The sequence below is a fragment of the Porites lutea genome, chromosome 10 (genome assembly GCF_958299795.1).
Source record: "Porites lutea chromosome 10, jaPorLute2.1, whole genome shotgun sequence".
Lineage (NCBI taxonomy): Eukaryota > Metazoa > Cnidaria > Anthozoa > Scleractinia > Poritidae > Porites > Porites lutea.
Genome location: NC_133210.1, coordinates 32,438,292 through 32,466,165, shown reverse-complemented (window position 1 = coordinate 32,466,165; position 27,874 = coordinate 32,438,292). Strand labels below are relative to the sequence as shown.

General features: G+C 38.5%; 2 protein-coding genes across 2 annotated transcripts; both read right to left on the bottom strand.

Annotated features, from left to right (window-relative positions):
• Positions 1-13,851: 13,851 nt before the first annotated feature.
• Positions 13,852-16,799, bottom strand: LOC140950263 (splicing regulator RBM11-like). Its single transcript, XM_073399474.1, has 2 exons — positions 16,582-16,799; positions 13,852-14,907 (listed from the first exon to the last, which is right to left on the bottom strand). The coding sequence occupies exons 1-2, from the start codon at positions 16,675-16,677 to the stop codon at positions 14,386-14,388; spliced, it is 618 nt and encodes a 205-aa protein (XP_073255575.1). The 5' UTR covers positions 16,678-16,799; the 3' UTR covers positions 13,852-14,385.
• Positions 16,800-18,584: 1,785 nt separating this feature from the next.
• On the bottom strand, positions 18,585-27,843 carry LOC140949854 (DDB1- and CUL4-associated factor 8-like). The gene is made up of 14 exons (XM_073398999.1): positions 27,375-27,843; positions 27,164-27,223; positions 24,958-25,044; positions 24,735-24,829; positions 24,253-24,363; positions 23,857-23,884; positions 22,412-22,462; positions 22,030-22,090; positions 21,624-21,678; positions 20,954-21,006; positions 20,427-20,557; positions 19,813-19,932; positions 19,282-19,389; positions 18,585-19,081 (listed from the first exon to the last, which is right to left on the bottom strand). Exons 1-14 carry the CDS (start codon positions 27,666-27,668, stop codon positions 18,974-18,976), a joined length of 1,362 nt encoding a protein of 453 aa, XP_073255100.1. The 5' UTR covers positions 27,669-27,843; the 3' UTR covers positions 18,585-18,973.
• Positions 27,844-27,874: the final 31 nt, after the last annotated feature.

Genomic DNA, 27,874 nt, shown 5'->3' with positions numbered 1-27,874 from the left:
CTGTACAGTGAAAATTTTAATCACATTTTATTGTAAAAATCTTAGGCGAAAAGTGAAAGATACTTCTAGATTATAAATCAAAACGCAACGTAACAAGACTGCCTAAATAAAGTATGCGTTTTACTGTTTTGAGAAGTAAAGCTGTTTCACGTGACAAACAACGTCAGCCTTCGCTTTAGCCTGCCTAGCTGGCGGTATTGTGTGGGTGCGAGAAAGTTTTGGCGGCGGAGCCGTGTTCCAAAAAAAAGGAGTAGGGACGAGGCGGTTGAAATGCCGCCTGCCAGAAAACCCCGGTATTTTGCATGGCGGCGATGACGTAACGTGAAAACCACCTATTGTATGTTTCCTCTTATCAATGGCCGAAGTGATCTTGTCATGTAGGTATAATAAGGCTAACGAAGTTGAATGCTTCTCTCTAAAACCATATTGATTATTGTATACAATCTCATACTTGTCAAGATATCGAATCAAGCGATTATACACAGCTTTTTCCGGCTAGAAACTTTGAAAAGACTGATATAGGTCTATAATTAGGAAGTGAACTTTTTACTTCATTTGAGCAGGGACAATACCTGAGTTAATTGATGGATTCAAAACGTATGTCAGAGGCCGAGAAATATAATTAATAGACTCTTTAACAGACCACATTGGGATCTTATCATGGCCAGCCACAGTCAAGATATTATTGTACTGTGTTTCAATAAAACTGTGTCGTGTTTCGATAAACGTTTGTTGTGTTTAGATAATACCATGTTGTGTTTGGAAAAGTGTTTGTTGTGTTTCAGGAATATCTTGTTGTGTTTCAAGAACAGTTCGTTGTGTTTGCAGATATGGGCCACCGTACTCTTGCAGGGGCGGATCTAGGGGGAGGGTGCAGGGGGTGCGCACCCCCCTCCCCCCCAAGATGACCTGCGGTTTTCTAATACAACTGGTATTCTGCAAAAAAAAAAAAACTATGTGGTTTATTGGTGTTGAAGTAGAACAAGAGACGAGTGCACCCCCTCCTAAAAAAAATCCTGGATCCGCCCCTGTCTTGCGTGCTCTCCAAACTTTCCTCCCGCTCAATATTTCGACATACGCACGCGACAGATCGTCACACGGATAACAAAGAAGCGCGGGGGTTTTCAATAATGGTGCATAAATGTTACGTTCATGCTTTGTATAGTAACAAATTCTGCATTACGTAATAAGAGAATTAAGTGTTTTTTTGTGCTTCGCAAATATTGTATTGTGTTTTGGGAAAATTGTGTTGAGTTTCAATAAAACTGTGTTGTGTTTCGATAAACGTTTGTTGTGTTTAGATAATACCATGTTGTGTTTGGAAAAGTGTTTGTTGTGTTCCAAGAAATATCTTGTTGTGTTTCAAGAATTGTTTGTTGTGTTTGCAGATATGGGCCACCGTACTCTTGCGTGCTCTCCAAACTTCCTGCCTGCTCAATATCTCGACATACGTACGCGGACGCTGAACTAATTTTTTAATAACATTATCAACAGCTCACAAGAACTCGAGGTATAGTTTATTGACATTATCAGCGTGCTCAATGGGAATATAAAGCACGCTCGCTCTATTGAATTTGATTGGACGGATATTCTAGCTAATGTTACAAGTCTCCGTTGGCCGTGGATCTGGCAAGTGATCACTGCATAAGAACGGAATTGAAAAAGGCGGGTAAGAAATGTATAGTTCTTGCAGTAGAATGTTCTCAATAGTTTTTTTGAAGGGTTTTGACGGGGGTAAGACTAATCTGTGGAACTGCAGACCGCGGAACCGCGGAACCTGTGGAACTGGCGGAACCTATAGAACCTAAAAGGAATGACTGTTTTATTCCAACTGCCAGTAGTTAAAGTGATGAAATAACTAGTTACAATCAGTTATAACATTGATAGACTGTTCACAGTCCTCTTTTTTCCCGTAAGATCGTCCAGATCGAGCGCTCACCTTCACTGGCAGCGATTTTGTAATTGGATTCAAATGCACCGAGAGAGCGGGCCTTGGGGTTCCCAAACCCTCCCTGCCCTTTAAGCATAGTTCAAGCTAGAACCGGTCAAAATGGGCGACTGTAGCGCTCGTTCTCGACGATCTTGCGGAAAAATAGAGGACTTTCCGTAGGATCCGCGGTCTGCAGTTCCACAGATTAGTCTTACTCTTTTGACGGTTTTTAAAAGTGAACCGGCGAACAAGTTAATCAGGCAGCAATATCGAGTAAACGTCGCGTTCATTTAGTAAGATTAAAACACGAATAACAATACGTAAATTAACAAGTTTCGTTCCTCCTCAAATTTTCTTCACAAGATTTTCTGTTTACTGAGGTTCATGTTGTTACTGATGCATGTACATGTAAGGCCTGGTTTCGGTATGATTGATACGATCACCGGGGGGTAGGATCGGTGAAAAAAGGATTGATTAGAAGCAACCGTTCAATTATCGGAGCGATCCCTTGGCGACAATGGTCGCTAAGATAGAAGACAGTTTATAGTCAGTAGTTTAATCCGAGTTCCTGTTTCTTTTGCTCAACAGCGCTTTTTATGCTTGTTTCGACTCGTGATTTTAGAGCGTCCAAATATCAAATGGCCGGCAAAAAGGATCCATATGAATCTCCTTTGTAAACGGTCACAATTGAAGTCAAATTTCCCTCTAATCCTGCTTTAAACAACCGCGCTCTGGTCAGCTAAGAATTTTTCAATCACGAAACTTTGTTTCGTGAAGCTTTCTCGAAATTTCGCAACGAAATTTCGGTTCAAGCCACAAACATTCGGTTCATCACCTAGCTTCCGAAATTTCGTAGGAAATAGCACAATACTGACAGAGGCGTCGAAATTTCGCCGAATCTTCGTCTGAAACGAAAGTTCACAATTTGTTCGCCGAAATTCGCGAATTTCGTCGATTTCTTGAAAAAACTCCTGGTACAGAGAAACACAAAGATAAATAAAAATGTAATGGCGTTATCACGTTGCCATGGCGACTTCGATTACAATGGAATCCAGATCATAAGAAATTTTCAACTTTATATAATAAAGTTGCGGTAAACTTTTCCCATATCTTTACTCATGCCGACGTTGTTAATGCTCAAACTTATGAGGTATCCCCCCTAAAAAGCCAAGTTGAGCCACCCTAAACCAACCCTTGGCCTGGCCATTACTCCAAGCACGCGAACAGCCATATCACGCAGGCAGTGGCAGCCATGGACACCTGTTTCGCTCTTATTGAGGCTCATCAGCATGGCATAGCCGTCAGTTACTGAACGGGGCGAGTCCTTTAAGTGCCAGCTCCACACAACACATGTGGGAGCTGTTGGTTGGGAACTGTACGGCAGTTCTACCACGACATGCGCGGGGAAGGCGGATCATGGGTTTGGTGTATGTGTGCCTCTTGCATTTTTAAAAAATTTTGTCTTTTGAAAATAGTAAACTAAACTGTTCTACTCCATAAAGAATTTGAAATCTAGACCTTACTAAGCAAATTTTTCGGGATATTGAAGTTCGTGTTTTTGTCCGAAGTTGCGCACAAGTTATTTTGCGTAAAATTTAGTGGTCTTATAAGCAAACATAAAATCCTCGAAAAATCATATTAAAGTCCTCGAATATTCAACATACAGACTCATATTTGGTCTCTTTCTAAAGATCCAAAGACAAAAAATTTCGCGGCGTTATTATTTTTCTTAGCGGCATGCAATGAAATTCAAGCGGGCAAATACGCAGCCATTCGCATATACTGCAAATGCAAATGCAAATAAGGCGGGATGAACACGGGTCTCACAAGCACGCACACGATTCTCTGTTCTTTATCACGTGTTCGCTCGAAAACAATGCATTCTCTGTTCTGCACTACGTCATAAGTGTTGCCTTACATTACTCTATGTTACATCGATTCGAGATTTATTCTACCCCAGGAACAATCGCGCACGGCTTTATTAGGCTGCCGCCTCGTAGCCTCGCAACTTCGCGAGGCTGTTCGTTGGCAAGTAATAGCTCTGTCGGCCGCCACGTAAATGCTCACAGTAAATAGAGGCGTTAAGATACACCGTTTCCGTGTACGGGTACGGGTAAATCAGCCGCACACGTAGCCGTAAATAAGGATAGATTCCCTCTTACCCGGGAGAAACGGGTAGGCTACCGGGTAGAATGGTTACGTCATTATTACATCTGGGAAATAATGGTTGCCTTTTATAAAACTACGAGGTAAACATGTTCATCTACCCCCCCCCCCCCCCACCCCAACCCGTAGGCTGAGAGGGTGTATCTTAAGGTCACTAATGCCGCGTCAAAAAAAAGGTAAGGAATGCAAGACTACTCCATCACAAAACAAAGAAACCCTTTGAAGTAAAAATTTGTAAAAATTTAAGTTTTTAGCTGCTTTAACACTTCATGAAAATAAAAACTCAGGAAGATCGCTGACTCTTTAGTTTGAATTTGGTAACGTTATGTGAACAAGTAATGCAAGTGTCGAACTCCAAATTCATGAGCCTCCTCCATGACCGTTTGTTCGCTTACTCGCCTGCGAGCAGAGGCCCTTCGATCTTTCTAGATCGTACGTTAAACTAGTTTCAAATAAAAATTACTATGCTGAAATTTCTTCTTGATGCATGAAAAGTTGCATTTTTTTCTGTTTGACTTTCCGAGCTATTAATACTTTACTAGCAATTGACTTGTCTATTCTCTCTTGCAGCGAGTCCATAAAGAGAACTGAGCCCGCGATACAGCTAACCCAACAATGGTACTAAGGAGGTTCTATATTTGTAGAATTGGCCTTATCCGCCGTTTAATTTTACCCCTTTTTGTCTTGGTGATCTTCATATCATACATGGTTCCCGAGAAGAGTACTTTCCGACTATTCGTCCAAGAAAAATCTCATGTTAGTAGCAGTGCGAACTCCTTAGGAATTATAGAAACTGAACAAACCACAGATATCTCAGAAGATGTGTTTATGGAAGTATTTGGCACTTCCCCTACGACGACCATCAGCGAAGCAGAACTCAAGTGGGCCAAAGTAACCGAAGATTTCTCAAAAAATTTATTTATGAGAAAAATGGGAAAATTCATCAGCCAAGCAAAGCTCGCTAAAACCAAAGCGACCTCACATAAGCGACCTCAAAATAAGTTGGTGAGAAAGGTCAGTACTTCCTCTACTGAGACAATAAGTATCCAAAGCACTGCAGAGTTGGCGACAACCAAAGCCACCACAGACATCCCAATAACACTATTTGTTAGAATGGCTGGCAAATTACCAGATCATAGACATCGTTATCTTTGCGATCTATTCAGGACAACCGTTCTCTACTGGCCTTCTTCATATGGAAAGATAGTCGTGGTGCTTGATGATGAAGCGAGGGAGGATCATGAATTTGGCGATAAGATAATAAGTGAGACAAAAAAATACTTTCCTGACCGTAACCTTGAGGTTCTTTATGAAGCTCTTCCAAAATACAGAAGTACGTTGAATTTTCCAGGTTCGCCTAAGTCGCCAGGCTACAACCGGCAGCTTTGGAGCAGTTTTTTTTATTGACTTGTATTCGAATGACTCCGTTATTGCGTGGATGGACACGGACGCCGCATTTTTTACCCCGGTAACTAAGTCGTCGATTTTCCATGGCACAAAGCTACGAGTCTTGGGAACAGGCTGCACATTCAAATTCAGGTCTTGGGTACATACCTGGGCAAGGACTACAGAATTGGCCTTGGGGCTGCCATTTGTCGTTGATTCTATGACCTATTTTCCGGTATATATCTACCGGGACACCTTTACTAATTGCAGAGAGTACATTCTGAAGAGATTTAAGACCAGAAACTTTGAAAAGGCCTTCAGGAAGTTTTACAAGGGCTTCATCTCTCCAGTCAGCGTTATACTCAGTTATGCGTGGTATTTTGAGCGAGACCGCTACGACTGGAATCTCGACATCTGTGATGACCTCTCAAAATATAACAAACGGTTTCCTAAAGGCCATACCATTGGACCAGAACATGTAGTGACTATTTTGTCCGAGCCTCAAACAGCTTTCCATGGACATCCTGGAAATGATGATATCCTAACGCCAAAAATTCTAGCAAGTTATTGCTTGTCACATAAAGCGGCGGGAAATAAGTTAAACATATGCTCCAATGTTTCAGTGTCACTGAGCACTAATTTGGCCTTTCTTAAGCATGATCTACAGGGACTCGAAGTTCGGGGTCTAGATAAAAAACCATGTATTGGCAACAATTTAAATAAATGTTTGCAAGTTCTGGAACGTCATTACAACCAAGTTGGGCTTGAGATCAAGCAAGGCCGACGCAAGCTTGAATGGCACAATGTGGAAACTGCCGAAATGCTTGCTAGAGAGTTTGATATGCAATGTCCGTCAATAAGGCAGAAACCTCTTAAAACCAATGAGCAAAAAATCGGCGTGAAGAAAGCCAAGACGCGTGTTAAGGCAACGCGGAGCAGATCTATCCGTGGGAGGCGGCGTGGCTTTTAAACAATTTTCCACCTCCACGGGCCCTATATAATACTGTGATTCCTATAATATATTCAGTCATACTACTACATGGGACATTTCTACAATTTGATTGGCTTAGAGCAGTGGTATTTCAGCTTAATTTGAAATACCTACATGTGAAAATTACAACCTTTTGCAGGTAGTAGTATAAACAAATAATAGCATGATTTGTACGTGATATTTAGCATAAATACCACTCGTGATATTTTAAAATTGTCTCAAATTTCACTCGCCTGACGGTTCGTGAAATTACGTTTAACAATTTTGAAACATCACTCGTGGTATTTATGCCAAATATCACTACTAATCATGCTATTACCTATACTAATATCTGTAAACGTAAAGAAGGCTGGTATGGCCAGCTGAAATATTGTTATGAGAAAACAGTACACGTTGTTCTGATCAGCTTTTCAGTAGTCTTTGGACCCGGGTCTTTGGACTTCTCGTTTTTGGTTGTTTCTTGAGCTCGTTATTGTTCTTGTAAGAAGGATACAAAAGAGAGGTACTGGGAACAATTTTGTCAAATGGAAAGGGACATTTCGGTCTGACCGACCGAAATGACCAGACCGGTCAAAATGGACCACCTTCAAATCTGGTCCCGAATATTCCGGTAGGACCAAACCGAAATGGTCCGTTCCATTTGATGTACCAACCAAAATTTCTAAAATCTTACGCGGACAAGCTCTCCATTTGTGGGAGTCACGAGAAGTCACGCAAGAGAAGCACGCGAAAGGAGACGCGCGTGTGTCGCGTCTCGCTATACATGGAGAGCTTGCTAGCAGGCTACCCAGATCACAAGCGGCTGTACAATAACCAGGCCATGTCATCCTTACAGGAAGAACGACTTCAGTGTTTCGAAGGAAAAATTTGATTGCATTTGCAAGTTGCTTGGGCCTGATTCTTAAAAGGCAAAACCCTCGCTTGGTCCCTATAGTCTGTAACCTGCTAATACAGCCATTTCTCCTAGCTCCATCGCCGCGTCCCTAGTGTTGTCATTCAACGCAGCAATAGAGGTGAGGTTAACACCCATTCTGGAGCATTATTACGTACTATGTAGCAGGCTTTTTGATAACATTGTCAGTGATCCAAACCATAAATTGAAGGTGCTCCTTCCACCAGACTATGACAACTCACGCTATAACCTAATTATATATGCGATGTCGAAACAGTCCGGGCTGTAGTTTTATCCCACTTATATTCATGCTTCATATTTTAACATATTTCAATATGTATATGTTATATATAATTTTTAATACTAGGTATACCTATCGATAGAGTGCCAACGAGCAAATCATGCTTATTTTGCTTAGGAATAAAATTCCTTTTTTTTCCATTTGACCGTTTCTTGGCCCCTTCCTGTTGCAAGGATTATTTTCTTGAAAAGTTCTCAGATTCAGTATGGTGGCTTTACAAACCTGCTATGTAAAATTGTGAAGTGCCTTGAAAGAATAAAGTCAGCTTTGCAGAGGAAGCGATCGGGAATATTATTAAGTCCAGCTACAAATCTACTGTCGGTTCGGTTTCACATTGTTGATAAATATTTGCACAGTTTAATCATTTACACCTCCTTTCAAATTTCCCGAGTCTTTTTGTTATCGGATTGAAACTTAAAATGATTCGCTGGGCCATCTGAAATGTTTCCAAGGACAAGCAATGTACGGCACGTCGGTATTTAATTTTAGTTCATTATTTTTATACTGAACTCGGCCACGTTTCGAAAAAAATGGCGTTGTTTTCTTTTCCTTTGTCGTTTGCTTTAGGCTTGTAATGCGTTTTTGTTCTCATTGTTTTTGTTTGCTGGTAAGATTTTTTCCCAACACCAGATTTTCCAACAGAAGCGACTGCATTCTTCGTGTCAAGCTTTCCTTATCTCCTCGTGTAATCTGATCCTTTTTAGTGGTGAGAATATTGCTTGCTGCACATAGAACACTTTTGCTGTTTTACAAACTTCTCTTCGTTAAAATTTAACATTATAGAGTACTAAAGTGATGACGTCATAAAAATGAAATTTCTGAAATTATGGAATTTGTCAGGATATACTGAAAGAACAATGTCCAAGAGGCCTACTTGCCAAAAATGAGCATTTGGGGGCAAATTGTCTCTGAGATCGTAGCCCAGTTATACTCAGAAAACTCCATACAAACCCTTCTAATTTTTTTTTGGGTCGACCCCTGACAAATCTAGGATTCATTTGTAATTTTCAAGTATTGTAAAGTTTTTGTAAATAATTACGTAATTCAGCCTTTGGCTGCGATGCAGTTTTAATAAACTATCTATCTATCTATCTATCTACGCTAGGAGCGCGATGAGACTAAAAAAGGCTGTGTAGCAGACTATTGGTACCTGGACTATTTCAGTGATTTTTACATAAAGGAGTTGTTGTGGCATTATTTTCGAGTCGATTTTAGCGGCAGCTTTCATTCACATTTAAAACGTTTCCAAATTATACCTTGCAAAAGCTATTATAGACATAGTAACAGGTCCCTAAACAAAAACAACAACAGGCCCCTTAATAAACGGCGGCCGTTGCCAACGCAACAGATTGGACGGGAGTTTAAATGTATCTGCTAGCAGGGAATTAATTTGCGTCCATCAAGTTGATGATTCTTACATGGTTTTGTCAATGTCTCTAAGGTTGGTTTTGGCCATTTTACATTTTCTTTGCGAGACATCAATGCGACGCTGTTGTAGGTAGAAAACAAGAAGTCGCCATTAAGCCTTAGCCGAGTTATTTCTTATGAATAAACTCAGACATTTTCGCTTTTTTTTTCATTTCACCGATAAATAAATCAATACAAACACAACCCAACACATATTAACCCATTGGGTACTCAGTTTTAGAAACTTAACGTCAAAAAAAGTGGAAATCAGGGACAAGAAGTATGCATAGACTCTTACCGTTTTCACCGTTGTCTTCACGACGTTTATCTATCTGGAAGAACACAACTCAGAACCAATTGACCACTCCAGAAAATACCATAACATACCATAATGCTCTTTGCTTGTCACCCCGAAATTTTGCATAAGCATTGTCTTTAGTTTCTCTTAGGAGTTAAAGTGGCCTCAATTGAAACTGAAGACAATGCTTATGCAAAATCATGAGCTTTCCAATGCATTTAGTGATCACTTTTCAACAATTGGAACCAAACTTGCTAATGAGGTGCCCCTTGAGCGCTTACCGTTTGTATGGAAATTTCGGTTAACATTTTCCGTCAAATGGAACTGGTATTTTTTTGGTACCGAAAACAGGAACGGGATTGAGTTATACCATTTACAAAATGTCGGTAAATTTTTCGCTCTCTCTCTACATGATGCCTGGCACTAGTAATCCAAACAAATGGTACCGAAAATTTCGGTCGCTTCGGTAAAAACGGGAAAAAGGTAATACCACTGGGATGAACCGTTCCATTTGAATTCTCCACGGGATTTCCGGGTTTTCCATACAAATAGTAAGCGCTCCTTGTTACTGATGGTTCAAGTTGTGCCGATTAGCAGCAACAACAAGTTCATTTTCAGTCCAATTAGTAGTAGCAATGTTTTTTCTCTCCTAAATAAATTATCTAAAACCTCAAGCAACAGCTCTTGATAATATTTCTGCCAAACTAGTTTGGGAATGTGCGGATCTTGACCCCTTGACGTAACATTTTCAACTGTTTAGGTTCTGGTTTATTTCCAGATGACTGGAAATGCGCTTGAGTGACTTCATTGTTTAAACAAGGTGAGCGAACTGATGTGAATAATTATCGACCAATCTCTGTTATCTCAGACCCTGTTTACATGGAGTGGGGGACCCCGGTCTAGTGGGGTAAGTTTCTTTTGTTTTGTGTCCCCCAGAGCGTGAAAACAAAACAAACTTACCCCACTAGACCGGGGTCCCCCACTCCATGTAAACAGGCCCTCAGTAATAGATAAGGTGTTAGAGAATAGTGTAACTTATAGATTTAGCCGGGCTAAAAGCGAAGCTCTCTTTAATATTTATAGTTTCCTCAAAGAAAATATAAAATCGAGTAATACTAAAGACAAGGTGACGACAACGAGAAGAACGGTAAAAAACAACAACAATGGAGCTAATTAGCAAAAAAACAACTTTGCACGTGCAGCACACTTTTTTGTACAATTTGCACGACTAAAACGTGAAACTTCTCTTAACTTCCTAGTTACACGTTTTATGGATGAAACTTGTGTTCCTGTTCACTCTGTTTTTTCACTGCAGCTCATTTACACCCTGGTAGCCTCTAGTGTTTCTCATTTTATCACCGCCGCCATATAATTCTCATGTTTTTCTTTCAACGAAATTGGTCTCCGCTGTTATTTATTTATCGCTCTAGCTCTTTCCCCGTTATCCAAGTTAATGTAGACATTAAAATTTAGTGAAAAGAAAGACTCGTTTTTGTTGTTGTTTTGTTCTCTCCAAAAGTCCGGATGGCCACGTGATTTACCGCCGAAACGAACGGGGTGCTTCAAATACAAAATTCACCTCAGCTATAACATACTCCTCCCCCGACGGGCTGACTCCTGACTCCCTTACCCCTTCCCCAGAGTCTGTACGGTCAGCGTTCGGTCGTACGCTGACACCATAACTAAATTTTCTCAGATGGATAGATTACCAAATTTTCTTAGCCATTGGGCTCCGCTATGATCAATTGTATAGGGTTTTTCCAAAGTCTGTTCTTTGGGCTTTGGGGTTCCTCAGGGAACTATGCTAGGTCATCATGATCTATATCAATGATTTGCCAAACTGTTTATCGTTCTGCCAACCTAGGATGTATGCAGACGACACCCACATAACATATGCTAGTCTAGTCTGAATCTAGCCTCCCAGCAGACGTCCTTTGGGGTTCGTTTGTCACGTATTCATTTCTCCCCCGCGTGACGAACGAACCCCAAAGGACGTCTGCCTGTGGTCTTAGGGGACTCAACAAGAAACAACTACCTAAAAAGGAGCTTGAGCTATAGAGGTGCAACTCTTCGGAATAGTCTGCCTTGCAATCTTAGACAAGTGAAATCTCTAAATCGTTTAAAATTAATTTCAAAAGTTAGATACACGGCATTCATGAAAAACAGGTCTAGTTATGCTGTTACAATAAATTCGGTTTTGTCGTCATTAAGCATAAGATTGTCCGAGGTTATCCACTGCTTTGATCTAATTGCCTCATCTTAAATAAAAGCACAGCCTGGGTTAAACGATAAATAAAGCTGGGGGTCATCTGCCAGGGGCACCCAACGGCAATTTTCGGGAAAATATCTGTTCGGAAGACGATTTGAGACCTAGAATTTTCGGAGCATTTGTTGTAAAATTTCTTGCTTGCCTGCCTCTACTAGGATTTTCGAACATCTACAAAATGGTATAATTACCCATTTTTAACGGATTTTGACCCTAAAAAAGGCCACCTAGAATTTTCGGGAGCCTTTTCCTGGCTGAAATTTTCGAGAAGGTAAGTTTTTATCCCTATAATTTTCGGATCACTAGACTTTCAGCTAGGAAATCCGAACAGATGAAAAGTTTTTAGGGGATAAAAATATGCCTATATCTACCGTTTGAATGCTAAAATACGTTCAACAATGCTATGTTAAGTTGTTTTGAACTATATCCTCGTTGGGTGCCCCTGATCTGCATAACAATGAACTTTTGGAAAGCGACGACTGACAATAAATTTTTTGCTTGAATATATATTAAACAAACGGGGACCTAGGCGTGATCCCTGGGGAACGCCATAACGAAGATGAAATACATTTGAAAGCGCTCCCTGAACAGATATTCGTTTCAGATCTCAAATCTTTATCTTAACACGGTAAAAATTCATAAGATTTTTTGTTACAATATAAATACAACTACATAACATTTAATAACAATAAATACGTATCTAAAGAGTCTCTTCAGTAAAAATACTACTCATAATTACACCTGATACGACATCTATTAAAAAAGGCTGCTGTTAACACTATCAGGGTAGCAGCAAAGTCTCTGTTGTGCGGAATTTGGGTGCGTGCTTCGATGATCAACTTCTCTGATGGCCGTACACATTACCAAAATATGCAGTGCTGCCTTCTATCACTACCAGAACAATAGACACATCAGGAAATACCTTTCAATAGATGCAGCTGCGTCTCTTATCCACTCTTTTGTTAGTAGCCGAATAGACTACTTATTATATAGTGTGCCTAAGTGCCATACTGACAAGTTGCAGAGAGTTCAAAACGCAGCCGCCAGACTTGTCGTTATGCAGGGCAAATTGTGCCATATTACTTCAGTGCTCCATCAGCTGCATTGGCTTCCTGTCTCATTTCGTATTAATTTTAAGATTTTACTTTTAACTTTCAAAGCCATTCATGACTGAGCACCGTCCTATATCTTCTATATCAATGATCTTGTTAAAATTAAGCCTTTAAACTCAAGATATAGACTGCGATAAAACTTTAATAGGCGAGCGTGCTTTCGTTGCTTCGGCGCCTAAACTCTAGCCTGCGTAAAAGGCGTCGAAAGAGGGGCAGGCTACCTAAACTCTGGAAAGATTTACCTCTGCCAATAGAATGGCCAAATCTGTTGACACTTTTAAAAAATTTTTAAAGACGCATCTTTTTAGCAAGACTTTTCATTTTTAGTTAGGTTTACTTATTAGTCTTAATACCTATACACAACTATGCAATTTTTATTTATTTTTTAGCAAAACTTTTAAAGACATACCTTTTAGTATGGCTTTTTATTCTTACTTAAATTTTTTGATTTTATACACAACACATGATGTAATTCTTATTTATCATTTAGTTATTTTTATTCTATGTATTGTTGTAAAGCGCAGTTGATCATCTCGTCATGAAAACTACGCAAAATAAATTCTTAATTATTATTATTAATTAATACCCCCGTGAACACATATCCCAGAATGTCACGAGTGTTTTGTGTGACCAGGGGGAGTGACATCTATCGAACCGGTGACCAACAACACCAACAACAACAACAACAAAACTTAATTTTTGTAAGAATCAACTTAAGTAATTACTCTGACCTGTAGGTAGTAAATGCTAATCTAGGCAGGACAGACGAACATCTGAGGGTTAGCTGTTTAAAATAAATATTCAAAAGTAGGTTGAGTTTTGATCATTCGGGTGAACGTAGTCCTTAACAGGACTATTGTTGTTGACAGTGACTGACATTTCGACAACCTGTGCGGTAGTCATCTTGCCACAAAACTCAAGAAAGAAGAAGCAAAATAGAAGTAGGAAACTAAACAGGAAACCCATACACCCACAAAATAATAATAATAATAATAATAATAATAATAATAATAATAATAATAATAATAATAATAACAATAATAATAATAAAACAGAAGCACAAAACGGTGGAGTAGCTCAGGCAGGTTTCTAAGACAGTCAGTTTTTATTGCTATTTTTGATTGCATAACAGTGAAAACCAGCATTGATGTTGTAAAAATAAATTTATAAGAACTGTGTTTTGATAAAGATAAACAAATCTAGTTTGTCTAGTTTTACAATGGGCAGTTGTTGGATTAGCCTGTGAGCAAGCTCTCCGGGGCAATCTGGCGGCAGGGCGGGCAAAGGAAGAAGAGCTGGCAACTTTGTCTGTAGAATTTGAATATCTGCATTGAAAAAGTCAATGCGAAATGCTGTTTGGCGGAGATAATTTTGGTAATGACATCATAACCCTGGCTTCCAGTCGACAGAGCTGTCAGATTTTCCTCAATCAGTGCAAATGTAAACAAACATTGACAAACATGTGCAAGGGTAATAATGTCATTACTAATATAATCTCTGCCAATCAGCATTTCGTATCGACATTTTTGGATGCAGATATTCAAATTTCAGAGGCATAGTTGCAAGGTCTCCTTCCTTTTCCCACCCCGCTGCGAGAGTGCCCTGAGAGCTTGCTCACAGGTTACTATTGCACTATTCATCGCCGTCTTCTGGCTAAGTCCAAATGTCTGGATTGTCTGTTGTTCATCAGAAGTGGGGGAAATTGAGGACTAGGTGAATGACCTGATCGTGGGCTAATCCTTCCTTGAAAATTTTGTCCTTGTTGCCATGGTGATGTAGCATCCCATGGACCCATTGGGGAGGGATGTGCACGATGAAAGTTGCCATGGAGACCATTTCTTAAAAATGGTGGTGGAGTCCCAGACATAGGCTGTGGGCTAAATTGTCCACTTTGATTATCAAAGAGAGGTCGTCTGAGCTGTGCATCATCAGGGAAGTTATAGCCATAACTTGATGGGCTTTGATTACCTGGTGAATTTGAATTTGAGTTCTGTAATGCATGATTGACTTTTATTGCTTTGCCATACAATGGGATACCATCCATGAGACTGATTGCATAAGGCGTAGAGACTTCATCTGAAAAGCTCACAAAACCATAGGCTTTCTGTCGACCTGTTTCTTTGTCTTTTGGAATGTGAACAGCTTCCAGAGGGCCAGCCTAGAAGAATATAAAACATGCATCTACACCCTAACAACTACATGAAGGTTCTTAGCAACTTTATGATTTAAATCCTCATAACAGATACCGTAAAATTCCGAAAATTAGCCCCTCCATGTATAAGCCCCTCCAAATATCAGCCCCTCAAACTGGTAACGCAAAAAACCCTCTGTTAAATCGCCCCTCCAAATAAGCCCCCCAGGGGCTTGTACTTGGAAAATTGCCCTCAAATACAAAGTAAAACAAAGCCAAAAGGGTAAATTTCCTTCCAACTATAAGGCTAGCCCAATCGATTTTGAAACGCAAATTTCCCTCCTTAGATAAGCCCCTCTGAATATAAGCCGCTCCAAAAATAAGCCCCTCAAAAAGGGCCTTTGAAAAGTATAAGCCCCGCGGCTTATTTTTGGAATTTTACGGTAACTGGTCAGGCGCTGCAACCACACCCAGGGTTACGGTACTAGCAGAGTCACTTTGATCCTTCCTTGATAATTTGGGAAAGAGGAAGTGACTCTGCCAAGAAGTTTGATTTGTTGATCATCCTGTGATTTGGATGAGTCAGACAAGTTTCATACTGGATAAACCAGTTTTACCAGTACACACACACATATTCTGGAGTTTTGCTGTCTTTTTCTGCACCTGCCACGCTCCATAACAAGACAAATGGAATTTTAGGGATTTTTGGCTTAGTATTAAGCACTCCTTGACCTTGGGTTAGGCATCTTTTGTACATATTCTCAGGGCCGAGGTTAGGCTACAAAAAGAGTTGGGGGTGACAGGATTGACCCTATGTACATGCTGCAAAACAGATGGCGCACCGTTTGAAATATTTGGGAAAAAAGCAAATTGTTTCAGTAATCTACAAATTAAATGTGACATAGACAGGTTTACAGCTGAACTGGCACACGTTACCAAGCAGTGTCTGCTCATGTGTGAATTATTTCCTCATAAAATTTCCATTGAGTATACATGGAATGCATGTGAGCCCTTCTCCTGTGAGATCTTGACATGCGATGGCCACCACAAGTCTGAGTAACTTGGGCTATCTTAAATTGTTGGGGTAGCGCAGAGGTCAAATAAAGCCAAACAGGAAAATTTGTAGAAATTAGCAGGTCTTTAATTTGTTCTCTGTGCAAATGCCACTTGAAAAACGACCACAAACGAAAAGCATAACTATCTTCTGTAATCTACGTGGAATGCCACTGAGTCGTCATGTATTGGGTTCGGGTGATCTGTGGTTGCAACCCTCTATCACATTATGCATAAGCGTGGGATAAAGAGAAATCTCAAGAAAGATTTATATCTTTGTAGTTATCATTATTTTTAAAGGTACTTAGCAACAGATAACACTGGTAGAGAAGAGCCTTAAGTTTAAGGTACCAGTGAGAAAAGAAAGTAGTGTCCGATAGCCCTGAGCTAATGGATTTTGCTATCGGGCCAGTAAATTCTGTTCTTAACTCGCCCGACGGGTAAGTGAAGTTTTTTTGAGGAATTCGAATTACAGCTAGTGAAATCAATTCTGCTCATCAACATGTTTTTGGGGCTGGTTGAAATGACGTTTGGGCTAGTATATGCTAGCTTCAACTTGCCCGAATGGCAAGCTTTAAAGATGACTTTCTTTGCATCCTGGCCTTACCCTAGGTTTGAAAAGCAAGTTTACCGGAACTACTGAGATACCTGTAAAAAGAGTTCCCACAAGATTTCCTCTGTCACGCGAGCATCGATGTTTCCCACAAATATACAGCGCTCGTCACGTTCGATGAAAGAAGCCATAAATGAAAACACAGTCAAAACTTACAACTAAATAAAAACGTGAAGCTCGAAGAAGACATTCCTAACTGTTGGCAGCCATATTGAAATCTCAACTCTTCCCCAGGACACTATCCCAGGGGTGCAGGTTGTCGTGGTCTCTACGTATGCCACACAAGATGTCCCACAGGTCATCTCCATTCCATTGGGTTGTAATTTGCGAATCTTCAGTTATAATTCAGTTATTCTTAGAATGCCCCGCAAAATAATCATCATGGAATACCTAGCCTACTAAAAACTACAAATTTTTCTTAAAACTGTTTGACTGGTAGCGACAACACAAAGAGAAAGGAGGGAGGGGACGGGGGGGGGTACTTTAGGAATTTCTGGGTGGGGATGTGCCGCCGGGACCCTGGAACCCTTAACCTATACCAGAGCTAGTTCAGCTGAATTTTGCTACCATATACTAGAGTAAACTCCCCAAATCCCCCCTATCTTAGAGTAGCTGTTTTCCAGAAACTACTGAGGTCACTAAAAATCTTCAACCAACTGATCAGTTTCCTGAAAAATGATACCCTATTCTAGACCTAAACGAACTGATTTATATACCCTATCCTAGAGTTAACTGTTTGAACACCATACCCTTTACAGTGGCACATACCCATATAGCGTGGGCAGTACCCCCCCCCCCCAGGGGGAGGGGAACAAGAAAATATAGTTGACTGTAGAAAAATCTTGTATGACAGATAATCAAATCACACATTTTAAAAGATTGTTAAGTACAATTTTTATACATTTATATACTTTATTGACATAACTTAGATTGCTTAATTTCAATCTTAACTGTGCTTAACAGGCTACTCTACAAACTTGATCTGAATTCTCCCGCTCAACAATTTTGCTATATACAATAGAAATTTTATGGTTACTTTCAAGAGTTAATCTTATGCAAAGTTCTTCAAAGTCAGTCCTAAGTTGAGTCACATGATAACCTGCCAAGTTTAAGAAAAAAAAGTTCATGAAGATTCTTTATGAAATTATCCCAAAGCCAATTTACTATTTACTAAACTTAAAGATGCATAAACTAACTGGAAGATTTGACTTATTCGATATCATTCTAGCCTGGGACCAGGCTTGGCAGTGGGGGAAAAGGCAAAAAACAGGGTGAAATAGGATTTTTTTCCTTTTTTTCCTAATACAGAGCCTGGTCCCAGGCTAATACCATTCTAGTCTTCTAAACAGCTGTTTTTTGTGTCATCACACAACAGAAGCATTGCATGATAACACAAAGAACAGCTGTAAAGCAGACTGATACCATTCATGTCTCAGGATTATTTAATTTTGACCTGTAACATAAACACAACATACAAGACATTAATCTCTCCTTCGCAGATACTTTTTTTTTGCATTGTCATGCATTATTTCTTCCACAATGTTTAGGAGGATCATTACGTGATGGGCTGAAAGCGCATCTAGCCAGGAGTGAAACTAGCCTGCAAACACAGACGTATTTCCAGTCATTGCTTCTCTCTTCGCAGACTAGAGTGAGACTGTAGCGACAAAGTTGTACAGCCAACTCGCTTTGAGAAGGAGAATGTTGGGGCCTGGGACCAGCATTAAGTGCTGGGATTTGAGAGATGTCTCCGCACAACTATGTCCACTTTACAAACAGTCATAGAAAATGACTAAAAAATGGTAGGGACCAACACTAGCAAGTTGTATGTTACTGGTGAAATTCACAAATAACATGGATATTTCTAATGAGAACTGTTCTGAAAAGTCTATTAGAATAATCAGGTTGGCTAGAGAGTTCGGGTGAACCTTAGCATCTAGAACAAAACAGACTGATCAAGCTGATGACTAAAGATTACCAAATAGCCAGAAACCTTTTTTCATTTTATCATTTCCCACCCAGAAAGGTCAAAGTGTGGTTCAAACGTTGAAGTTTTCTCAAGAGTCTTATCAAAAGTTTTTTTCTGTCTTCTGTACACAACAACATGTAAAACAAAATAAGGCTTATTTACAAAGTCCACTGATCTTAAGAATAAGGAGTGAAATTTAATTTTAACATCTCACAAAGTCTGTGCCTGCAAGTGGAAAATTTAATGACCTTCATTAACAGAATATAACAAAAACCTAATTTCACTAACTTATATATTTTCAAAACATACTTTCAAATATCTAAACCCAAATGCTTATAAATACTATTTAAGACTTTTCTGTATAAGGTTACTGTTACTTACACCCAGCAGAAACTTCTTTTACAAGGGGTGTAGGATACCCAGGTATCGTGGTAAGTTTAATGTTATTAGGCATACATTTAAGATGGACTACATTGAACTCTGTTTCCCAACTCGCCATCTTCATCATCATCATCATCTGTAATGTCGTCACTATCACTGTCTCGCTCGCCATTGTCTTCTCTTGACTAGAGGGAAGTTTAAGAACAAGTGGGTTACTTCTAACAGCTTACAAATGAGGATGGGTAAGAAATAACACAGGAAAGTACTGTTCAGTAGCTTTCATTTGAATGGTCACACTTTAGGATTTTATCCATAGACTCAAGAGAAGAGGAGGAGGGAGTGGGGAGGGGAGAGCAAGTGGATTTAGCTGGTATGATAATGATACCTGTCTTCTTCTAATGTGATGCATCATAAGCCACAGGAGGTGTTCACTGATCGGGTCATGAGGACGAAGCCGTTCGTCTTCTCGATCACGATCATTCTCTTTAATCACCTGCAATGACAAACCAGCCATTTGAAGAGAGATCTCTGAGAAAATCGTTATGTGAGAGAAATCAGCCAGTTATTTGCTCTGCCATCAAGATAATAACCCCCCAAAAACAACAACATTACCAGACCCAGTTGTCGATGAATTTTCTAACCCTGGACCAGTGGGCACTTAAGTAACTGGACAGGGTAGTGTAGGTAGACGGACTTAGACCTCCAGTGTCATACCTTGACTGACCTACAAATGCAGATGTATTTCGCGTCATGGCCTCTCTCCATGCGAAAAGTAACTGTTTTGATGGAGAGAAGCGAAGAGTGGAAATAAGTCTGCTTTTGCAGGCTATACCTCCACCAAAATACATAAAATATATGTACAATACAAATACCATTTAAGAGGCTTGCATGTGCTGATAAAAACTGCTGCACTCACATTTTTGAGTCCATCTAAAGATGTTGGCTCTTTTGCAGTTGGAACCCAAAGCTTGATGTCATGATCAAGACCACTTGTAGCCAGGATGGGTGCATTTGGGTGGGGCTCTAAGCAGTTCACCTAGGAAAAAACAATTTTTTACAGTTATCCAAGAGGTTTAGATTTATGCAAAACAGCAATCTGTACCTCATGACAAAGGTTTCTCTTTACTTTTCATTTACTATTTATTATCTCTACACAAAAATAAATTGTTTCATGTCAGGTTCATATTATTTGGCACAGTTTTTACCAGCCCATTTTCCAGTTAGAGTAACATTGTTAATCTGAATCTGACAATTGCTGTTAATGTGATCTATCAATGTATATAGGGTGCAAGGGTAGTATAGTGCAGAGGCAACAGCACTCACCTCCCACCAAAGTGGCACAAGTTTAAATCCCACTGTCAGTGCCTCTTTGAGGTTTTTGTCTGGGTACTCTGGTTTTTACCCCCTCCTTAAAGACCAACATTTCTAAATTCTAATTCAATCTTGAACACACGGAGACATTTAGAGGGTGAACAACTTTTTTGCAGTGTAACCTGATGTTTATCCCCAGCTTCACGGTAGGATACTCACCACCCCTGTGGAGTCTCCTTCAAGAAACTGTACAACGTCTTGAGTCTGTTTGTCCCAAAGGAAGATATGGCCACAGTCACTTCCACTGACTATAAACTCACTTTGAGGACCATAAAAGTTGACGCCCTTGACTGGAAATGACAACAGCTTATTACTAAAACAACTTGAACATCTAATAATCCGATTATTTACCTCTCTAGTTGGAAGATAAAATTAATATTGCCAGCATGCTAGTTTAAACCCATATAACCCTATAAACACATTGTTTCTTTAGTGACAAGCAGGCACAAAAAACTATTTTGATTTAAAGGTTATATTTAAGGATTTGGGGATAAAAGATTTGGCCAAACTGTGGCATTTTTCTTGGTGGAAAGATTTTGGTAAGAAACTTCTAGGAGAGGGGAGGGGAGTAGCCTCTGTGATAGGAAATCACTTTTCAGGAGAGTTATGGTCTATGGGGGAATTTTCTAGGTTTTACAGTTTACAAAAAACAGTTTTACAGGTAAAAATGAATTACAAAGGTATACCTGTGGCATTGTTTCTGTGACCTTTGTAAGTTTTAATGAACTCTGCTTCAGAGCTAGTCAAAGAAAAAAGTCAAAAGAAACATTTGTCTATTTAGATAGATTTCAAGACATGATGGATGAGAGAACTCTATTTGCCAGACAAGTGTTATTGAAACTCAGCAAAACTTTTGTCCTAGTCATCATTAAATATGAGACTCGACAGTACAAAATGCAGACTGCAGACTGACTGCAGACCATTGTTTTCAGGGTTAGAAAGCAATGGGACCATTGTTGTCTTGTTCTCATTTCCCTGGTGAAAAAAAATGGTCTGCAGGAGTCTGCAGTCTGCATTTTGTACTGACCATATACACCTGACATCTGACCCAGGGTGAAGATGTATATAAAGGATAAACCAAGGCAATTTCAGGAGTATGACATCTTTGAAATATGTATCTTCTGAGACTGTTTGTAAAATAATGAGTAAGTGTATTCAAAGTTTGAGGCATTTATAAAAGAGTGTTGACTATACTTAAGCTTAATCAATTGAAGAGAAAAATATTTAATGATAACTAGAAATGCATGTGTGATCTCCTATGGTATATCACATTGAAATTTAGCAAAGTTTGAGTGCTTTAAATTAATATTTGCATTAAAGAAAAAAGAATCTACAAGGTAACGTAGGGTGACCTACCTTGAGTATGAATCAAACAAATAGATGTTTTCATCATTATAGCTGACCAGGAGCTCTGTTAAGAAATGAGTACTTGTAAAATTTTGTGACCTGTTGATTTGTTTCTCTCCAACATCAGCTACATTTTTAAACTCTTTTAAAGCAAATATATTTTAACAGCTTAAACTCAAAGGTGCCTTTTTTGGCAGCTTTCACAATAATGTAGGTGTTACAGATCAAAATTGAATTCAGGTTAAAATTTTTTAACCTAGGTTAATTGTCAATTTGCTTTGTCTCCCATCCCTAATAATTCATGAGTTAGGGCTAGGAGACAAAGGAAGTTGAGAATCAACCCAGGTTAAATCAAAATTAACCTCAAATCAAATTTGACCTGTAACATAGGGAATATTATTGAAGATTAAGTTACCTGTCCCATCGTAAGAATAAACTAAGCAAGTGATGTTTGCAAAGATGTCATTGCTCTCCATCTAAACAAAAATATTAAAAATGGAATGAAAAATATAATAAAGGATATTTCTTAAGGGAAAAATCCACAAGCCATAAGTGCACCAGAAGAGGAAACTACCCTGAAAAGGGGAAAATTACTCATGAAATGCATAGGACAGGGGGTGGCTGGGGGGTGGGAGGAGGGAGGAGGGGAAGGGGGGATGCAACTCCCTTCCCAAACGGGTGGTTAATAGAATGAGTAAAACTGGGCTAACAGCACAAAAAATATGGACAACAAGCAACAGTGAAATGCACACTAAAAACAGAAAGAGACAAAATTATTTCTTTTATAAAACACATACCAAGTGATGAGGACAGTACTTTTTCACTGGTGAAACATCAGCCTTGTTGTCCTGTTACAAATAACATTGATGCATTCAGTGTAAACGATTTAAATTCTTAAAAAAGCCTAAGAACCTTACATGTTAGAACTGCATTATCTCCTCAGACAATCTAATCTGACAATAAAAGACTGAAATAGAGTTAAATTGGAGGGGTATATGAATAAGAGCCAAAGGTGACTCATGACAAACTAGAGACAAATCCCATTAATATGGACAGTGAAGGGGCAATAGATAAGAAAGTGTCTGTATTAACCCTTTAAGTGCCAATGGTGACCAACATCAATTTTCTCCCAATGATATCTATAATTTGTCAAGAGACTAGGTTATGAGAATTAATAAAATGATCAACAATGAGAACATCTCTTGATCTTTTGTCAAATTCTCTCAACACATTCTTTATGGAAATGTATAGAGATCAGTTTGGAGAATTTGTATGTGGATATTGGGGCTTAAAGGGTTAAGTGGGTCATGTGATTAAAGCCAAAAATCACCTTTAATTAGAACAAAAAATCTAAAGAAATAAAAGAGGATATAAACATTGTCAAATTAAATACCTCTAACCTTCACAAAGCCATCATTAATTTATTTTGGTGGACTAAATCCATGAAAAACTCAAAAATCACTCATCTGTACATTACTTAATCAAAACTGTGCCTTCTGTGCATAACTCGTTTGATGCCAAAATAGTTTGAAATTGACATCTACAAATCATCTTATCTGGCTTAGTGTTGCGCTGGAAACATTGAGATGCTGTCAACTGAAGGTTCTTTGTTTACTTTAAAAAAGGAAAGGTCTATTTCAGCAAACAGTTGACAGGTGTCCGCATTTCTGATGTTGACTTTCTATGAGATCCTGTTGATTGGGCAAGAAACAAGTGTCTGTTGTCTGCATTAATGGGTGTCCATAGTAAGTGAGTTAAATTTAGAGACATTGTAAGGGATTTCCCCAGGGACAAAGACAACTGCCCATAATAACAAGGTGTCCATATTGAAGTGGGTGCTCGTAATGCAAGGTTCGACTGTATAATCATTTTAATAAAGATTCTCTTTCAGAATTGTTCCTTATTTGCCTGTGAAACAAAGAGGGAATTTCACATTATATCAAGTATTAATTAACCCTTTAGGTCCCAATAGTGCTCAAGATCAATTTTCTCCTAACAATATCCATAGACTATCATAAGCAAAGTCTATGAGAATTAACAAAATGATCACAAAGAGAAAAATATTTGATCTTTTACCAAATTCTCTCAAATAATTCTTCAAGGAAATGTATGGAGATCAGTTTGGAGAATTTGTATGTGGATACTGGGGCTTAAAGGGTTAATAAAAATTTATTATTAGGGTCTTATTGCATGCATACACTAAACTGAGTGGATAAACCAAGTGTAAAAAATATTCTCATACCTCTGGGAGTTTTCTTCTGTCATATATTCTGTAAACAGTTATTAACGAAAAAATATTGGAAAATTAATTTGTGCCTACAAATTCATTTACCCATATATATGCATAACTTCTTCAGAATTGAGCTAAGAATAACTGACAAGCTCCTTCAACAGCAGAGGAATATAACTTGTCAATATATTTTTATTCATGATTCCCTTTAGCTTTATAATAATGGATTGCTCTTGTTACAATGGAGGAGTCACACAGTGCAATACTATGGTGAATAATCAATTCCTCCTTAGATGTATGTGCTGTAGATTTAACCCTCATGAAGTTTTAGCCACAGAAAAAAAATTAAGAAAATACAGTACAACATTACTGCCGAGAAAGATTAAAACTTAGGTAATATTTCATCACCTTGCAAACTGGTCTCTTCCACCTACTGCAAACTCATAGATATTTAGAGGATTGATAAAGATTGTATACAGCGGTACTCTTCTGTGTTCCTCAACTCGACAGCAAAAAAGCCTATGAGGCAAAAGGTCAAAATAGGCAAACTAACTTTCATGATCAGAGAGTGATTTACATGAGTGAGAGACATAGCAGAGTGCTGCATGTAGTATAGTTTACTCCAAGGTAGCACATATTTACTGTCTTAACACAACAGTCTGTGACTGGAAAAAAAATGCCAAAACGTCATTAAGACAAGCATATAACATGTAAGCCTCATCTGGTATATAAAATTATAAAAGTCTATCTTTCAATGAAATTTACAGGTCATGGTTATTGCTCAAAATATGGCTTAATCATGCCATGGCTTTATATTTCTTGCAAAAAAAGGACTCAAAGAAATTTGGGAGCATATAAAACCATAATTAATATAAATTATTTGATCTTACTTCCGTGCTTTTTCCTCCCTCAGATCAGCATGAAAAACCACACCATCTTCTCCACATGTCAGAAATTCACAATGTGAACCTGGCTCGATACATAACTGCATTCAAAAATAATAATAATAAATAGAATTTTTTTAATTGCGTGTGAAGCACCCCCTTAAAAACAAAGGCCTTTAAAACAACGTCTGTGTGATGTATTTATCAGTGCATATTGACCAGAACTCACCTTATGGGCGGCACCTTTATGTTGAGCTAGACATCTTGTGTTTTTACAACCTTCACTTGATGAGGGATGGAGAAAACCAACTCTAACCTTTAAAAAAGAAGATTGATGTTGAAAATGGGCAAATTTCAATCTCTATAATAACCTGGACCATAAATCATCTTTCAAACAACATAAAAAATTTATATACTGCTAATATAAGGAAAGCATACGCTAACTAAGATTACTGCCACATCAACACCTTAAGTGCTTAATTCCAGCAGATACTTTATTGATCCTTTACAAAAGAGCTTTGTATTGTCGCATTTTGAATATTGTAATTCATTACTTATCGTATAACAAAACAAGACACTCAAAAATAAATTATTGAAAGATGCTATTCATTATGATTTATGAACAATAATGAACATGGGGAAAAATTCTGATTATCAGTCCCTTCTTAAGATCGTGAATATGAATTCACTTGAACGTAGACGTATAGAATGATCTTTGATAAATTATATTTTAAAAATGTTTTAAGGAGAATGGACCATGTTGTATATGTTACAGATCAAATTTTTGTCAGGTTAAAAGTTGATTCTTGATTTTATTTTCCTTTGTCTGCTATGGCTAGAGGGCAATGGAAATTGAGAATCAAAATTAACCTGAGATCAAATTTGACCTGTAACATACACAATAGGTAATCTCTTTAACCCTTTCAGTCCCAATAGTGATCAACATCAATTTTCTCCTAATGATAACCATACACTGTCAAGAGATACAGTTATGAGAATTAATAAAATGATCACCAGAGGTAAAATTTCTTGATCTTTTATCAAGTTCTCTCAACTTATACTTAAAGGAAATGAATAGAGACCAGTTTGGAGAATTTGTATGTGGATACTGAGGTTTAAAGGGTTAAACACCATGTCACACCTTAAAATCTTAGAAGTAGATGGTTAAGTGTAGAACAAAGCCCTTATAATAACTTAAATGTTCATTCATGCTTCATTTACGTATGTTATCTCTCATTTCTGAAACTGACTGCCAGGTTTTCCATACATATCCTTGAAAATTTTGAAATTTTCAAACTGTTGTGAAATATTTCCATAAGTATTACAGGGCTCAAATCTTCTTTTAATTCATAACATGCAATTTTAGGCATTAAGTGCGTAAGGAAAAGATTTAACGACAGTTTAAAAATTTCAGAATTTAGAAGGACTTGTATGGAAAACCATTCAAGCATGACTGAAAAAACCTTCTAATTTTAGACGGCTGTTGCAATCGCTACTTTGAGAAATACCAGGGTGCAAAGAAAATCACTTTTACAGCTTGCCATTCGGGCAAGCTGAAGCTAGTAGTTACTAGCCCAGACGTCATTTTATCTAGCCCCATGCAAAAAAATTTTTGACTAGCAAAATTGATTTCACAGTTCTTCCGTTATTCGAATTCCTCAAAAAAACATCACTTGCCGGTCGGGCAAGTTAAAAAAAGAAATCACTAGCCTGATAGCAAAATCCACTAGCCCCAGGCTATCGAACACTACTTTATTTGCACGCTGTATACAGTTGAAAATGAACAGGTTAGCTAATTTTAATGTGCTCTTTCAGGTGGTGCTAACAAAATGTTTCAAAAGCGAACTGTTTTCGTGTTTACCGAAAGTTGATCACATGATCAACTAATGCAAAAGGCCTATATACGAATCTCCACTTTTTTGGTTCACTTTTCTCTTCCTGCAGGTGGGAATTAAGGTCTGTCAGAGATCTCTTAAGTTGAACCTTAAATAATAATATTATTGTTATAATAAAATTTAATTGTAATTTTCAGGTGGAAGCTGAAGGTGGTTTGTGAGGCAGGAAGGATTCTGCTACATGATAAACATTTCATCTTTCTCACCCGTAATAAAATATCTCACGATGTTGTGTAACATCAAACACATAAACAAATGAATGCATTCAAGAGCGTGAAAATTAAAGCAGCAAGTCAACCTGTGATTGATGCTCAGTAAATAGATTTTTTGGGCCCATGAGGAGACATACTCGTTAGTTTTAAGTATTATTGTTTCCTCATTCCAAGCTTACATTTTTTAATGAATCGAACAGTAAACAAATTAACATTCTTCCAATGGAGAATGCGAGATAAAGAACGATGAATGCTTTTGATCAGCTGATTGACTGGGTTACATGACAAACAAGTAAAATAACTAATAAATAAACTAATTTTCTGATACCTTTCCATCTCTAGCACAACTCACTATTGTATTATCACCGGTATATGGCATAAACTTTGCCTGCAAAAAATAGTAAGAAAATCAAATAACAAACAACTTTTTGAGTGATAACCTTGTTCAGGACAGTCATAGACGTGTTAATGTTAAATGACTGTATTCATTGATCTTATCCCTTGCATATAATGTTTCCTTTATGAGGTCTTTTTATTACCTGAAAAACATTGCTCGAGTGGCCACTTTCATAGGCAAGTTTTTTCTTTCCTTTCGCCCAGTCCCATATAACAATATCTAGATCATCACTTCCAGAAGCCAGAAGCTCTCCCGTCGTGTTGAAATGAAGAGTATTCACACATCCGTCATGGTGTTCCAGTTTATTGTGTAAAGTCATTCGTTTTACAAGTCCGCAAGAACCAGAAGTATTTCTGGTGAAATTCCTCGACGAAAGGATTCCCAGTTCACGGGATTGCAGACTGGGGACAAAGCAGTGATGAGCATTTATAGCCATTTTGGAAAAATGTGCCTGCAAGAAAATGCGTCCAAACAACTTTGCTCACGGCGGCAATACCGAAGACATCAAGGCAAGTCTCGTTGAAAAGCTTGCCCCTCTTCAACCTCAGCCATTTGTAGTTAAAGAGTGAACTTGACTTATTCAACAAACATAAACACGTAACTCCAGTTTCTTCTACGAACAGAAAACCAAAACAAGACTGA

Coding starts and splice junctions, on each gene's coding strand:
- LOC140950263 (XM_073399474.1), bottom strand. CDS start 16,677: ATGGCTTCTTTCATCGAACGTGACGAGCGCTGTATATTTGTGGGAAAC. Junction 14,908..16,581: donor TGTGGGAACTCTTTTTACAG/GTATCTCAGTAG, acceptor ATATTCTTCTAG/GCTGGCCCTCTGGAAGCTGT.
- LOC140949854 (XM_073398999.1), bottom strand. CDS start 27,668: ATGGCTATAAATGCTCATCACTGCTTTGTCCCCAGTCTGCAATCCCGT. Junction 25,045..27,163: donor GTTGTGCTAGAGATGGAAAG/GTATCAGAAAAT, acceptor TCTTTTTTAAAG/GTTAGAGTTGGTTTTCTCCA. Junction 21,679..22,029: donor TTATTCTTACGATGGGACAG/GTAACTTAATCT, acceptor ATTTCTTAACAG/AGCTCCTGGTCAGCTATAAT.